Source organism: Anguilla rostrata, chromosome 4 (assembly GCF_018555375.3).
Source record: "Anguilla rostrata isolate EN2019 chromosome 4, ASM1855537v3, whole genome shotgun sequence".
NCBI lineage: Eukaryota > Metazoa > Chordata > Actinopteri > Anguilliformes > Anguillidae > Anguilla > Anguilla rostrata.
In genome coordinates, this window is record NC_057936.1 from 5,748,082 (window position 1) to 5,763,129 (window position 15,048).

The window sequence follows — 15,048 nt, forward strand, 5'->3', positions numbered from 1 at the left end:
CCGGGTAAGGACACTGCCGTTGTACCCTTGAGCAAGGTACTTAACCGAAATTGCTTCAGTATATATCCAGTTGTATAAATGGATACAATGTAAAAAATGCTGTGTAAAAGTTGTCTACGTCACTCTGGATAAGAGCGTCTGCTAAATGCCTGTAATGTAATGTAATGTAATGGATGGATGAATGGTTGGATAGTACTGCTACTATTGCTACCGCTGCTTCTTCAAGGTAGTATTGACTAATGCGGACTGTACAAGGGGATGGAATTCACAGCTGAGCTTACCCTTGCGTGTGTGTGCTATGCGTGTGAGTAAGCGTGTGTGTGCTATGCGTGTGAGTAAGTGTGAGTAAGCGTGCGTGTGCTATGCGTGTGAGTAAGCGTGCGTGTGCTATGCGTGTGAGTAAGCGTGTGTGTGCTATGCGTGTGAGTAAGCGTGTGTGTGCTATGCGTGTAAGCGTGTGTGTGCTATGCGTGTGAGTAAGCGTGTGTGTGCTATGCGTGTGAGTAAGCGTGTGTGTGCTATGCGTGTGAGTAAGCGTGTGTGTGCTATGCGTGTGAGTAAGCGTGTGTGTGCTATGTGTGTGAGTAAGCGTGTGTGTGCTATGCGTGTGAGTAAGCGTGTGTGTGCTCTGAGTGTGAGTAAGCGTGTGTGCTATGTGTGTGAGTAAGCGTGTGTGTGCTCTGAGTGTGAGTAAGCGTGTGTGCTATGTGTGTGAGTAAGCGTGTGTGTGCTATGCGTGTGAGTAAGCGTGCGTGTGCTATGCGTGTGAGTAAGCGTGTGTGCTATGCGTGTGAGTAAGCGTGTGTGTGCTATGCGTGTGAGTAAGCGTGTGTGTGCTATGCGTGTGAGTAAGCGTGTGAGTAAGCGTGTGTGTGCTATGCGTGTGAGTAAGCGTGTGTGTGCTATGCGTGTGAGTAAGCGTGTGAGTAAGCGTGCGTGTGCTATGCGTGTGAGTAAGCGTGCGTGTGCTATGCGTGTGAGTAAGCGTGCGTGTGAGTAAGCGTGTGTGTGCTATGCGTGTGAGTAAGCGTGCGCGTGCTATGCGTGTGAGTAAGCGTGCGTGTGCTCTGCGTGTGAGTAAGCGTGCGTGTGCTATGCGTGTGAGTAAGCGTGCGTGTGCTATGCGTGTGAGTAAGCGTGCGTGTGCTATGCGTGTGAGTAAGCGTGCGTGTGCTCTGCGTGTGAGTAAGCGTGTGTGTGCTATGCGTGTGAGTAAGCGTGCGTGTGCTATGCGTGTGAGTAAGCGTGCGTGTGCTATGCGTGTGAGTAAGCGTGTGAGTATGCGTGTGAGTAAGCGTGTGTGTGCTATGCGTGTGAGTAAGCGTGTGTGAGTAAGCATGTGTGTGCTATGCGTGTGAGTAAGCATGTGTGTGCTATGCGTGTGAGTAAGCGTGTGAGTATGCGTGTGAGTAAGCGTGTGTGTGCTATGCGTGTGAGTAAGCGTGTGTGAGTAAGCATGTGTGTGCTATGCGTGTGAGTAAGCGTGCGTTTGCTCTGCGTGTGAGTAAGCGTGCGTGTGCTATGCGTGTGAGTAAGCGTGTGTGTGCTATGCGTGTGAGTATGCGTGTGAGTAAGCGTGTGTGTGCTATGCGTGTGAGTAAGCGTGCGTTTGCTCTGCGTGTGAGTAAGCGTGCGTGTGCTCTGCGTGTGAGTAAGCGTGTGTGTGCTATGCGTGTGAGTAAGCGTGCGCGTGAGTAAGCGTGTGTGCTATGCGTGTGAGTAAGCGTGCGTGTGCTATGCGTGTGAGTAAGCGTGTGTGTGCTATGCGTGTGAGTATGCGTGTGAGTAAGCGTGTGTGTGCTATGCGTGTGAGTAAGCGTGCGTGTGCTCTGCGTGTGAGTAAGCGTGTGTGTGCTATGCGTGTGAGTAAGCGTGCGTGTGCTATGCGTGTGAGTAAGCGTGTGTGAGTAAACGTGCGCGTGCTCTGCGTTTCGCCCCTCAGAGATCTGCCTGCTGACCCGGGGCAGGCGCACGGCCAGCGTCCGGGCCGACACCTACTGCCGCCTGTACTCGCTGTCGGTGGACAACTTCAACGAGGTGCTGGAGGAGCACCCCATGATGCGACGGGCCTTCGAGACCGTGGCCATCGACCGGCTCGACCGCATAGGTACGACACGACTCCCCGGCCCCGCCCTCCCCCTAACCCCCCCACGCCCCGCCCCCCACCTCCCCCCCCATGCTTTGGCCCATTCCGTGCTCCTTTTTCCCCGCAAAAATGCGATATACTGCACTGTTATTGAAATAAACCATCAGTATTACAATACATACTAACAATATATTGTATGGGGTAACACAAATTATTTCCACTTTTATATATTGCAATATATGTTTTTGAACAATTGAAATATATGCAACATATATTATATATAATACTTTTGTGCAAAATTTTTATAATATGTTTTAAAGTACATCTCGGCTAAACGTAATCTGGATTTATCTGGTCGTACGTGTGGACTGATGTAAACGGTAAGCCCGTTGTCACAGGTGATGCAGAGCCACATTTATTGTCAGGTTAGTTCTGAGAATAGCACCGAAGACCACTGACAGATTTCCAGATGAAGCGCTCCCCTGCTGAATGGTTATGTATATGCTCTGTACAAAGTGGAGGCGTTTTTTTTTGTTTTTTTTTTGGCTGCCGTTGCTGTGCTTTCCGGCTTTGATGTCGATATCGGGAGGCTGTGGGGAGCACCTGCTTCGCGGCCTGCATTCAGGCACCTCTTTGCAAAACGTATAATTTGCTGAACAGTGGAGCCTCCCCTCTCCTCTCCTCTCCTCTCCTCTCTTCCCTCGCTCCCCTCCCTCCCCTCCCTCCCTTCCTCCCGCTCCCCCCTACTACCCCAAGGTCAATGTGCTGCTGATGTCACGCCGTGTCACATGTTCACACCGCCTATGTTTACAAAGAAGGGTGGGGGGCCTCCCCCCCCCCCCCGCGTCCGCCACCTGCCTGCCGTTGCCATGGCAGCCGGGTTCCGTACGTGAGCGGATTTGGCTCGGCCGCCGGGTCGCGGGGATTCCGCCGGGTTTTTCCGCGCGTCCTGTTCTCAGATCCCCCCCCCCCCCCGCCTGTCTCCCGCCACACGCCCCCCGCCCCCCGTCTCGCGCCCACGGGGGGTGAGGGGGTGAATTTAAAAAACGCAGACCCCGCTTTAACAGACCGGTTCTGTTTGTACGCTGAGTCCTTTTTCAGATGCACACATTCTGCCGGCCTCTGGGAGGTCCCCAGATCAGAGCATGACGCGGGGGTGGTGGTGGGGGGGGGCGGGGAGGGGGTTTGCCCGCACGGCTTCAAGCCCACGCATGTCAGCGCAGGGTACACACAGCGTCGCTAACACTGACAGTGCACGCCCCCCCCCGCCCCCCCCCCCGCCCCCCCGCCCCCCCCCCCCCCGGTCTGCCTCAGAAGGAGCGCACACCCGAACACTCCTAAATCAATCGACAGCCAAGCTGGAGATGCTGAGCGCTTCAGAGAAACGAGTACTTCTTTAAACATCGAGTTCCGTACGCCTGCCCAGTGATGCTGCTGGGAGGGTACCCTAACACAGTCTTAGTTTATTATAGCGGCGGCGTTGCGTTGCGTTCAGTTCTTAGTGCTGTTGAAAGGCAAATGAAGAACGTGCATTCACTGAAACCCCTGATGGAAAAAAAATAAGAGAAGATGGAGAGGAAGTGTGTAATCACAAGAGGCTTTAAAAAATAAAAAAAAGAAATAAAAAAAAAGTCCTCAGATCTCTCTTCACTCAGCTCTGAGACGGAGGATATTTCTGCTTCCAAATCTCTGTCCCTCAGCACGAGGTTTCGCGTTCACGAACGCGCAGCTCTGGCTCGACCGTCCCTCCCCTGCGCAGGACGGGCGCGTCTGCACGTGCTCCTGCGCACGTAAGCGCAGACGTGACTCTGCTAAAAGCACATAACGCCCCCCCCCCCCGGGCGTGACCGCTGCGTTTGCCTCTGCTATAATTGAAACGTCTGCAAACCGGGCCCAATGGAGAATTATGTTAGCGTGCGCTCAGATACACACGTGCACACACACGTATGCACAGACACAACACACACTCATACACACACACACACACACTCGTACACACGTGCACACACACATTCGCACAGACACAACACACACTCATACACAAACACACACACTCGTACACACGTGCACGCACACATACGCGCAGACACAACACACACTCATACACACACACACACTCGTACACACGTGCACACACACATTCGCACAGACACAACACACACTCGCTCACACTCATACATACATACACGCACGCACGCACACAACACACATGCGTACGTACACACACACACACGCGTGCACACACACACACGCGTGCACACACGTAGATGCAATGGTGCAGATTCAGAGGCCGTGTTCTCTCAGCGTAGTGTGAACAGTGACAGACTGCAGCTTCAGGTAGGGATGACCTGTGGATAGGAAGGAAGTGGGAACGTTGCGATGCGACACGCCCTTCCTGATCAGGTCAGGTCCTGCAAGACGAACCTCAGCCTCACTGCTGCTGGGCTGCCTTACTGTGGCACACACAGGAGGGGATTTGGGTGGAGGACGTGGGGGGGGGGGGCGTCCATGTTACTTCAGCACTGTGTAGTTTGGTTGTTTCTAATTACTTGTCAGGCGTCGATTCTGAGCTAACCGGAGGCTCTTCCTCCTCCTCTTCCTCCTCCTTCGACGTTTGTGTCCGCAGGGAAGAAGAACTCCATCCTGATGCACAAGGTGCAGCACGACCTCAACTCGGGCGTCTTCAACAACCGGGAGAACGAGATGATCCAGGAGATCGTCAAGTACGACCGGGAGATGGTGCAGCAGGTGGAGCTGCTGCAGCGGCCGCGGGCGATGTCCGCCACCCCCAGCGCGCACGGCGGCATGATGTTCGCCCCGCCCCCCGGCGGCGGCCAGCCCCCGGTCGGCTCGGCCATCGCCACCCTGCAGCAGGCGGTGGCCATGAGCTTCTGCCCCCCCATGGCCGGCCCGCTGGCGGGCCCCGGGGTCCTGCAGTCCCCCAGGATGGTGCGCCGCTTCCAGGTGGTCCAGAGCCTGTCCAGCCCCGTGTCCGTGTCCCCCCTGCAGGCCCAGCAGCAGGCGGCCCAGGCCCAGATGGCGGCTGGGTCCTTCGCGTCGGCCGTCTCCAGCCCGCCCGTGCAGAGCCCGCTGGCCGGCGGCGGCGGCGGCGGCGGGCGGACATTCCAGTACGGGATGGGGGGGCTGACTGGCTCCCAGCTCTCGCTGGTGCAGCAGCGGGCCCCCAGCCCCCCGCAGAGGCCCAGCACCCACAAGAGCACCCACTCTTTGCACACCGGGAGCCTGAGCCAGGATGTCCGGGCCCTGTCCGCCTCCCAGCCCTCCCTCCCCCACGACGGGGGCCTGCCGCCGCCGCCGGCGGCCCCCAGCCCGCCCCAGTCCACCCGCGTCTCGTCCACGTCCATCGGGCCCCCCCCGCAGGGCCACCCGGGCACGCCGGGGGCCTCAGGGTTCAGGGCCCCCCTGCTGCCCCAGAGGATGGTGCTGCCCCATCAGATGTCGGTGGGCGCCTTCCCCCCCTGCGTACCCCCCTCGGTGGGGCTAGGGGCGGGGCTAGGGGCGGGGTTGGGGGTGGGGGTGTCGGTGGGGGCGGGGCTGGCGCCCAGCCTGCCGGACCCAGGGGGGCTCAAGAAAGATTCGACAGGGAGTCTCCCCGAAACGGACACGGCCAGATCGCGGCTTTCTTCCAACTTGTGACCTTCAGAAACCGTCGCGTGGTGAGGGGCTTTTTTTTCTGAACCAGTTTTGCGAGATCAAAGGGATTCCAACCCCCCAACCCACCACCCCCCCCCCCTCCCCAACACCCAACACCGCTCCCCATGTCACACCTTGAATCTTACAATCCGAATGTATGTCGAACGCGTGGGGACGGGGAGAGAGAATAGCCGTAAGACCCGTTTGAAGTCTGTACAGTTAATAATGAACGCCGGTGGGACCTTTCTGCTCCACCCCCCCCACACACGTAGATAACCTAGCGGTAGCACTCCCCCACGCCTTGCCTCTAATAACTCCTCGATTCGCCTTTTCTTACCTTGCGAGCGTATTCACGAACACGACTAACGTGTCGGTTACTTACTGTATAGAATCCAAAACGATGCAAACTAGCGTGAGCTGGGACTAAGGAGAGATCAGGAACCTGCCTCAGGCGACACTGATGAAGTTCAGCGCTTTGCAAAAGTGTTTTTTTTTATTTATTTTATTTGGTGTCTTTTTTCTGTATAAACGAGCTAAATAATTAGGTGTTCTGCTCATGAAGCTGTTACATTAGTATTGTTTTAGAAAAAAAAAAAGAAAAACAAAAAAAACCTAGTGTTATAGACCGCTGGTCGATCTTAAATCGATATGTACAAAAATGGAGGGTGATTAGAAAAAAAAAAAAAGGCTTTTGTCAATTTAATCTTCATTCTATTTTCTCCAGACCAAAGTTGAACTTGAACACTATGTTGGGATGTGTCCGTGTCAACTAAGAAAGAAAAGAAAATCACAAAGAAAAAGTAACAAAAACAAAACAACAACAAAAAAAATCAAAATAAGGAAATTCATTTGACTGCCTTTACTCCAACTTTAGAAGCCATATTATTGGTCTCTGTGTGTTTGTTCCACGTTTTTTGTTCATGTACGAGTGGGGATTATTTATTTTCTATTTTTCCATAGTTTTGTTGGACCTCTTTGTACTCCCCTCTCCCAGGAATATCTCTTAAAGATGGTGCCAGCTTACCCCTTTGTGTTTTGGGTTTGCATGGCCATCTTTGAGACAAAAGGGTCGCTCGCCTTGACAGCTGACAAAACGTTGCCGGAGACCAAACTGGACACTCTGCAGATAAAACTGCAGTAGAACACACTACCTTTCTGCAACAGATTGATCCAGACTTTTTATATTCCCCTTCAGTGTGACACGTGATACAGAGTTCCTTTTTTTTAGAAGAACAGCAGAGAAAATGATATTGTCGTTTGAGGTTTTTTGTGGAGGGGAGCATGTTGGGTTTATTCTCAGTACAAAAAACGAAAAAAAAAAAAAAAATAACATTCCCCAACGGTCCCAAATGCATCTTTTCCTAAAAACGTAATACCAGTTTCATAAGTGGAGTCCATATACAGTGTAGCTGTCAGTGTTCCCCTAACAGTATTCTGCGAGTCGTGGCAGTTTGTCTCTGATGACGCCTTCGCCAGGTCCGTATCCCCAGCTGCAGAGGGCCAGGAAGAGGAAGTGCGCATTAGATTGATAAGTGTTGGCACCGGAGGCGTGTGCTCCGATTGGTCAAAGTGGGAGCCTCACAAAGAAACTCCTAAAGGGGTCGAGGGTCAGGGTTCCGTTTGCACATAAATTGTACGCTGACTGGAGAACGTGATCTTGAGCACCCAGTTTAACAGCCAACGGGACCAGGGCTGTCACGGTCCCTCTTGTTTGGTGTTCATGCCCGTGCAGGTTTTGCAGGTGCAAAGTTCCTTCACTAATTTCACAAATGAAAGCTGATCGTCTTGTTCCGTATATCTAATCAAGTGCATTCGTCTGAGGTGCCCTGGCACCTGCCTTAGCCACAAGATCTTCCTGCTCAGCTCCACCAGGTTACTCTGCCGTTCCAATTCAGGGATTGGTCTGCGTAACACTTTGACTTTGACTAACGGGGGTCCTGATTGGATAGCTCAGAGCTACTGCTTTTTTTCTATCCATAAACGAACCTGCAGTGGTCAGACCTCTTTATCACCTTGCACCTTGAGTGTGATGCTCTTCTGTTTCTTCGATTAAAAACACTTGTTAACGAATTAACTGATGGATTAATAGATGGGACCTGGACAAACCCATGACCCGTGCAACCCCATCCTGTGTTTAACGCACACGGACTGTGTCCCCCATGTTTAGGGTCTATTACCTCCCCCGAACTGGGACAGCTTGGCCCCCTATGGAGAACGCCGGGGCGATGCCTGTTTTTGTCCACGCACACTGTCCTCCTTCCGTCTGTTCCCCTGCGGCTGGGGGATGGGTTCAGAGCCAAGTCCCTGAATTACGCTCGCCGCTGCTCCTAAGCCCTGAAGTCTGAATCCGCGAGCGAGATCATGAGAGCCAGTTCATCCGACTCATCATTACACCCGAGCTTCTCTTTGCCTGCTGCTTTCTCCTCTCTCTCTCTCTCTCTCTCTCTCTCTGTACCTCACAGGAGGGCTTTGCTGGAGCTCGGGAACGGTGCATTTAGTACTAAGCGGTCACGTTATAGAGGAGTGCCTCTTAACATTCAGTATTCAATCAAACCCAGAAGTATGAACCTTGTGACCAACGGGACATTGTTAGATACGCAGAAACATAAAAGCCACACTCAGTTACTACCAGTCCCATCTCGCCCTTGTGGAGCGATTTATCGCCCTTTTATGCCGAAGAACTTGCCGTTGTCCCCGAACGCGTAGCGTGCGCAAAGAGCCCAAGTGTTGTCGAGCAGTCGTTTCAGCTTCAGCTCGATGAATCCGTGTGTGACGGCGCGTTGGCGAAGAGGAACTACGGCTGGCTTATTCCCTCGCCGATTACAATCTTCGATGCGTTTGTACTTTGAACAAGGGTTCACGCTGAAAGGCAAAGGAAAGGCTAGCACATGGACGCTTATCTGCTATAAAGCAGGTTGAGGCCCAGTTTGGATCTGCATCAATCTGCAAAATCGAAAAATGTTTTTTTTTATTTAGATTTTTTTTCTTCATGAATTGGACCTGGGGAAGTGTCATGATAAATATCCTTTGAGTTGTGATCATGTGTCAGTCGTGTTTTTGACGACAAACCCGAAGTGCCCTGCAAACGTAAACCTCCCCGGATATTTATAAGATCAAGTCGTCAGTTCGCGATATTAATTTTCAAAGTAGCGTTGGGCTGATAAGCACGGCAGGTGATTCGGGTTCACTGTAGTGAAGCGGCTGATGTGGAGGTGGAATAGCAAGGATGTAACATTCCAGTGTTGTGACAGGTGCTGGGCTCTGATGGAGGCAATGCATTGTATGCATTGTGATTCGCCCCCTATAACCTTCAACCAGGGTTCGAATTATGGGGGGGATTGGGCGGGGGGGGGGGTCTGACCATCCTAATTAAGACTTGGACCCCCCCCAAAAAAGGTATAAACAACAGGTCGGGGGGGGGGGGGGGGGGTCGAAACATTATATATCCTTCTTACCTGCAATCGTAAATATTACAGTATATTTCCCATCGGTGGCGTCACTAATTCCCATCAGTGGCGTCACCCCCAATCCCCCACCCCAATTCGAACCCTGCCTTCAACAAAACCTACGCAAACTAAGAAAACTAATCCTTCGCCAGTAGTCGCTCTGTCTTCTACAGTGAAGTCAAATTTCAGGGAGGGTTCCAGGACGACGGTTATTTGAATCCGACGCTATAATTAGTGCTGCGTTGTGTTTAACGTCACGGCATCTGTTGGTCACACGCTCTTAAAAAAAAAATCTAATCTGTGCAGAAAGGTGTGTGATATTATTTTTTTTTGTTCGTTCACCAGCTCTTCTGCCACTTTTTTTTTTTTCTTTTCCTGAGCATCTGCTCGGAGTCTCCAGCATGAACACCACTTTAGATACTGGGTCTGAAGTGGCCTGCTTCATGGCTAACTCTCCAGAGCTTGTGAAGGAAGTCACTCCATAATTCCGTCAGAACCAGAACTTCTTATCACTGAGGGCACTGAGGTTTTTCTTGGGATCATTTAAATCCGTTCAGAAAGCTGCTGTTTTGATCTTTTCTGTTTTTTTGTTTTTTTTTTCTTTCGTCAGAGCAAGAGGATCAAAAAAAAAAAAAGATCTAACTCTATGGCTTCATTTCTGATAGACGTTTGAGCACAACAACTGTAAATTCTGCCTCTGAACATGCCGCTGGTTTGGCGCGTGACTCCCGACCAAATTCCAAGTGAGGATAATCACTGAAGCAATAACTGACCGTGAAGCAGATAAATTCCGGAAGTGATCTGACCAATAAGAAAGACACATGGGCGTTATGAAGTAGCATTTTCTAAAAGCTGAAGATTACAGTACGTTTATGAATGGTATAGACCACGTTTCTTCACCATTCTCACAGTTAGCTTGGGACTGTCAACAGTGGGTCTTGTTAGATTGGGGAATGGGGACGGAAGTGTTTTAATATTTTTAAAAAAGCTGTTTCCGTTCTCACCCAACTCCGGTAGCTACTTAGTGAAGGGAGTGTGTGGTTTCATGAACTCCATATCTGGTGGAGCTGCAATGAGCTGTCCATGACTGACCTCCTCCCACAACAAAAAACAAACAAAAACAAAAAACAAAACAAGCATTGGCGGAAATCAGTAAGTCCCTGACATCATATATTAGTTCCATGCATTTTTGATTTCAAGGAAACCCCACTCTTCCACCATTACGCATTTCTTAAAATTGACAGAATTGAACCTTGTTGTGTCCAGAAGACAGGAAGAAGCTGAACAGCTGTCCAGAGTATTCCAGTCAATCCAGTGATGACCAGCCTTGTACTTGATAATCTCCCATCTGGAATTTTTCAGTTATTGAGCATTTGATTTTCCTGTGAATCATTTGCTTCCCATCAACCCCTTGGTAATCAAAGGGGAATATCACAATAATCATTTTGCAGAGTGCTAGCAAGTATAGATGCATTCACGGGTCACAGGCACAGTGCTATAAATATGGGTGGAGTCTGATTCTGCAATATTTAGTTGATTTTAGTTCTGTGCAGGGGAGCGCACATGTATACTATAGCCTATATGCCAGGCGTGTTTCTTAAAATTATTTATACTCTTTTGAATGAGATAAAACTATGTGACGATCAGTTCAAGCAAATAATTGTATAGATGTATAGACTCATTGGTTGAACTAAGCAAAGCTAATTCGCTGTTTGTTGAAAAAAGCAGTATTTATACTACGATGCGGCGACGTTGCACTTTTTTCGGCTCGCGGAATGATACGAGTTGTGGATTTGAATATTCGAGTCTCTCCCGTGCACAAACCTAAATAGTAACTAAGCCAATAACTTGAATAAACACGTTGTTTTTTTTTAGCTTAGAGTTTATTTATGTACTTATTTTTGTAAGCATCTTGTGAATTTTTCTAGTGCAATATATAAATAGCTATATATACATATACATACCTATATATATATACACATACATATACACAAGTCCTCTGTAAAATGGTGGAACCCTCCTTAAAAAACGGTCTCCAGCGTGTACATATCATATGAGTTCGTCATTGACTGTAATAAGACGGCACTTTTAAGGCTCCAGTACCACTCAGAAAGCCTGCCTGCTCCTGGTGGAATATTGAGTTCCTATTGATTCATGATTTGTGTCCACTCAGTAAGTCAACTGTATTTCGGGCACTTTTTTCCTGGGGTGATCTTTCCCTAGCTCTCACTGGCTCCTGCGAAACATAAAATTAATGTTTGGGTTTCAGTTTTGGCCGATCGATTCGGAATTGTATTTGCGCACCGAGTAGTTTATATTACTTCACCGCGGTTGCTTCTGAGTGGACCTCCGATCAGTCAGTATTCTACCGATGACTCGTCTGGCTTTTCCGTATTCTAGTATGATATGCCAACATTGCCATGAATTGATGGGTTGGCACAGTCCTGGGTTTTCAAAAGCAACCATGTCAGATAGCGCACATTTGGGAAATGCTACGTTAGTCTTCAGTGTTTCTTTTTATTTCGAGGCTTTCGTGAGAGTAAAATGATGTTACAATGGCAGTGGGCCAATAGAGCGAGCTGAAGGATATGTACTCCATTGTGTTTCTTGTGTCGCCTGCTTGTAATTGTAGGAAATGAACGCACAAAGCTGTCGGATAAATCAGCCAGAACGCGGATTAGAAGAAGGTTTTTACAGAGATGCCACCCGACCTTGCAAATTAAATGCAAATTCAACTGCCGATACGAGACAGGCAAATTTGAAGAGCGCCCAGTTCTTGGAGACTGACGCTTTTGTTGAGAAAAAAGAAATTACATTTGGCTAGCTTTGGCGTATTACCTCATAGTCATTCCCAGGCACCTTATTAACTCCTAATTACACAACCTGCTCTTCTCCTCGGTTGGAGACAGCCCACAGCACTATGTGATTTGCAGGACGCTTTCTGTTAAATGACACTGGAGAACCGTTGAAATGAAAGGTTCACGTACTGTAGTGTTCATTCTATGTTTTTCTTTCTTTCTTAAGAGTTGGTCACATCGTACCGGGGCCTTTCGCTAAACAAAATGAAACCACGGTCTAGTGGGGACATAATTAGTCTGCTGTTATTGGACACACTTCGGTACAAGGGCCAGGAAGCAGAGGGGAGCCGTTGATGAACCGGCTTTATTTGATGCGCGTGGTATAGCAGCGACGTCAACAGAAGTGACAAGCGAGATGACACGTCTCGTCTGCGAAAACCTTTCATAAACCGTGTGACAAAACGTCACAACGTGGCGGTCTAAATTTGGGGGTGGCGGCAAAATGATGGCCTGATTTCCCATGGGCAGACAGCGATGAATTTTTAACACTTCCACCCACCCGACTTTCTGAGTAGTGACTGGTGCTAAAGTGAGTCCTAATCTGCAATGGGCAAGTGGGGAATTTTGATGCTTTAAATGACATTGCGAAGCTCTGAGCCTTCGTCTGTGGGGCTTTGTGGCCATTTTTATATGGATATATTACTCCAATATTTACTTATACAGTGTATCCGTTCATTTTAATGGTGGGAGAGAGTGGGGGGGTGATGCTTTTACAAAGATCTTAATGACACATATGATAACCATCGCAGCTATAATATTAATATATCTGTAGCCTTTTTATGTTGAATGTATGTAAATGAGGACAGGCGATAGTAAATCTACCATCAAATGCACTGTAAATAAAAAGAAAGGAACACAAATAAATAACAAATGTAAAAGGGAAATATTATTCACTGATGAAAGTTTTGTGTGTGTTAATGTCTGCCAGGCCTGTGTGTTTTTAGTGTTAACCTGTACCCACTTTTTACGTTTTATATGTAAGGTTAGTGTTTCCATGTGTTTATGGTTGTTCCACCCCCTGAGTACTTGGGGCCTGATTTATTAAGACTTTTAACACACGCAAAAAAACCAATAACATAACCAGTGATTGGTCATGGTATTTTTTTTTTTGCACCAATCATTGGTTTTGTTATTAGTTTTGCTTGTGCTAAAAGGTTCTAGTAAATCAGGCCCTTGGTGAACAACTGACCGCTATGGAGAATGCTGGTAAAATCACGAAGAAGCACATCGTGATTTATACGTCCCCATTTTTTGGGAAAAGTTCCACAACTGCAGACTTTATTGGTTTAGCCTTTTTTTAAATAAATAAATAAATAAATAAATAAATAAATAAATAAATAATTTAGTACTTGATAAGAGGAAGCGGAATGATGTGTGAGGGCAAAGGTTTGACCGATGTGGCCTGTTGAGATTTTCACACTCATGAGTAAAATCAAGATCACGGCAGCCATTTTGTTCAGGTCCCCTGCCTCTTTCAGAATGTCTGCTTCTTGTGCTGAATCCTTTTCCATACATATTCAGCAGATTTCTATGGTTAAGATGAAAAAAAAAAGCAATAATCAGCTGCATCGCTTGCCTGGATGGTATATAGCTGGAGTGGTTCAATATCCTCACAGTCTCCAGCCACACCAAGATTATCACCCCTGTTTCTGATTGGAAACCATGGAAACCCGTTTGGGACAATGTCCAAAAAGCATTTAAGAATCCCTGACTGTATCAGTGACAGCATTACCACGGCTTTGCACGTATCAGCCACATTTTTCCAGTGTAGTAAGCTGGTGAGGGTTTTCAAGTGCAACGAGATAAGTTTAAAATCCTGTAAAAAAAAAAAAAAGAGACAAAAACCAGGAAAGGATTTGTGAATGTTATCATTTACAAGGGCTCATGCTTCTGATGGAATCAGCAAGTGCGTTGTTTTTTTAAAAACATGCCCTAAATTCATCCAGCTTTTACCATTTACTGTTTATTCACACTGTATCTCCGTTTATTTCTTTCTTCTCTGGGAAAAAAATAATAACACAATATAACAGCAAATTCTTCCGTGACAATCTTCTTTAATTGTCAAAATAAGTACCATATATTGCATTGGCAGCTTGTTTGCATTCATTGCGTGTTGGCTCCAGAAAGAAAGGTCAACACTAATTGCAAACACTGAAGTGATTGCAGTGAATCAACTGAATGGGCGATATAAATGGATTTTTTGTGTAAAGCTAATCAGTCTTTTTTCTCTTCTTCTTCTTCTTGTTTACTATGCTAATACTCATATCAGAACCTGTCCTATTTTTAAAAAGCTGCTGCACAGATTGTACCAATTCAGTGTGTGAGGACCGAGAGAATTAATTCTGACGGGGGATGCGTCCGACAGAAGGTCGGAAACCGAGAGGGCGACGAGCCGAAATAGGCTCTGTCCGCCCCGTTTGATCGCCAAACCGTCCGTGAAACCGATCCTCCAGAATCTTTCGTAATTACTCGGTTGACTCGCGAAGCCCTAAAACAGTTTGAAGGATTATTTATGAAAGAACGAGCTGCAATTAAGTGAAGGAGTCGCGAAACTGACAGTTTATCGAGAGATATCACGCCGGGAAACGAAGGTTACAAGTTCAAGAAAAATCAGGGTTCGTTTGTCGTTTTTGTTTCAGAAAATGTTCTGTTAAGCAAATTATTATTTTTTTTTTACGATGTGCACTAAATGCACATGTACTGTATATACCTAGTGCCTAGTATACCTAGTTTCAAGTCAATTGTTATTATTATTATTTTTGTGTGTGTGTGTGTGTGTGTGTATGTGTGTGTGTGGCTGTGAACTGCAAATTACCCCCCCACCCCCTCTTCCCCCAACTGCAAAGCCCTATTGTGGTTTATATTACATTGCAATACATGTAAAAAGGGAGCCTAATAAATAATCTTTGAAGAACACAATGGAGTTGTTCCCGGTTTGTGCATTTTTTTTTCCATCTCAGAAATGCAACTGTACACAAAACATGAAAACACCTAACCCATTTCT

The 15,048-nt window shown here is 48.0% G+C and overlaps 1 protein-coding gene across 1 annotated transcript in view; it reads left to right on the forward strand.

Annotated features, from left to right (window-relative positions):
* hcn2b (hyperpolarization activated cyclic nucleotide-gated potassium channel 2b) overlaps positions 1-5,828 on the forward strand; it is a 51,085-nt gene extending 45,257 nt beyond the window's left edge. The window contains exons 7-8 of the mRNA XM_064330243.1: positions 1,943-2,107; positions 4,713-5,828. Coding sequence (XP_064186313.1) covers positions 1,943-2,107; positions 4,713-5,743 — 1,196 coding nt within the window. The 3' untranslated portion in view covers positions 5,744-5,828. The remainder of the gene's footprint in view (positions 1-1,942; positions 2,108-4,712) is intronic.
* Positions 5,829-15,048: the final 9,220 nt, after the last annotated feature.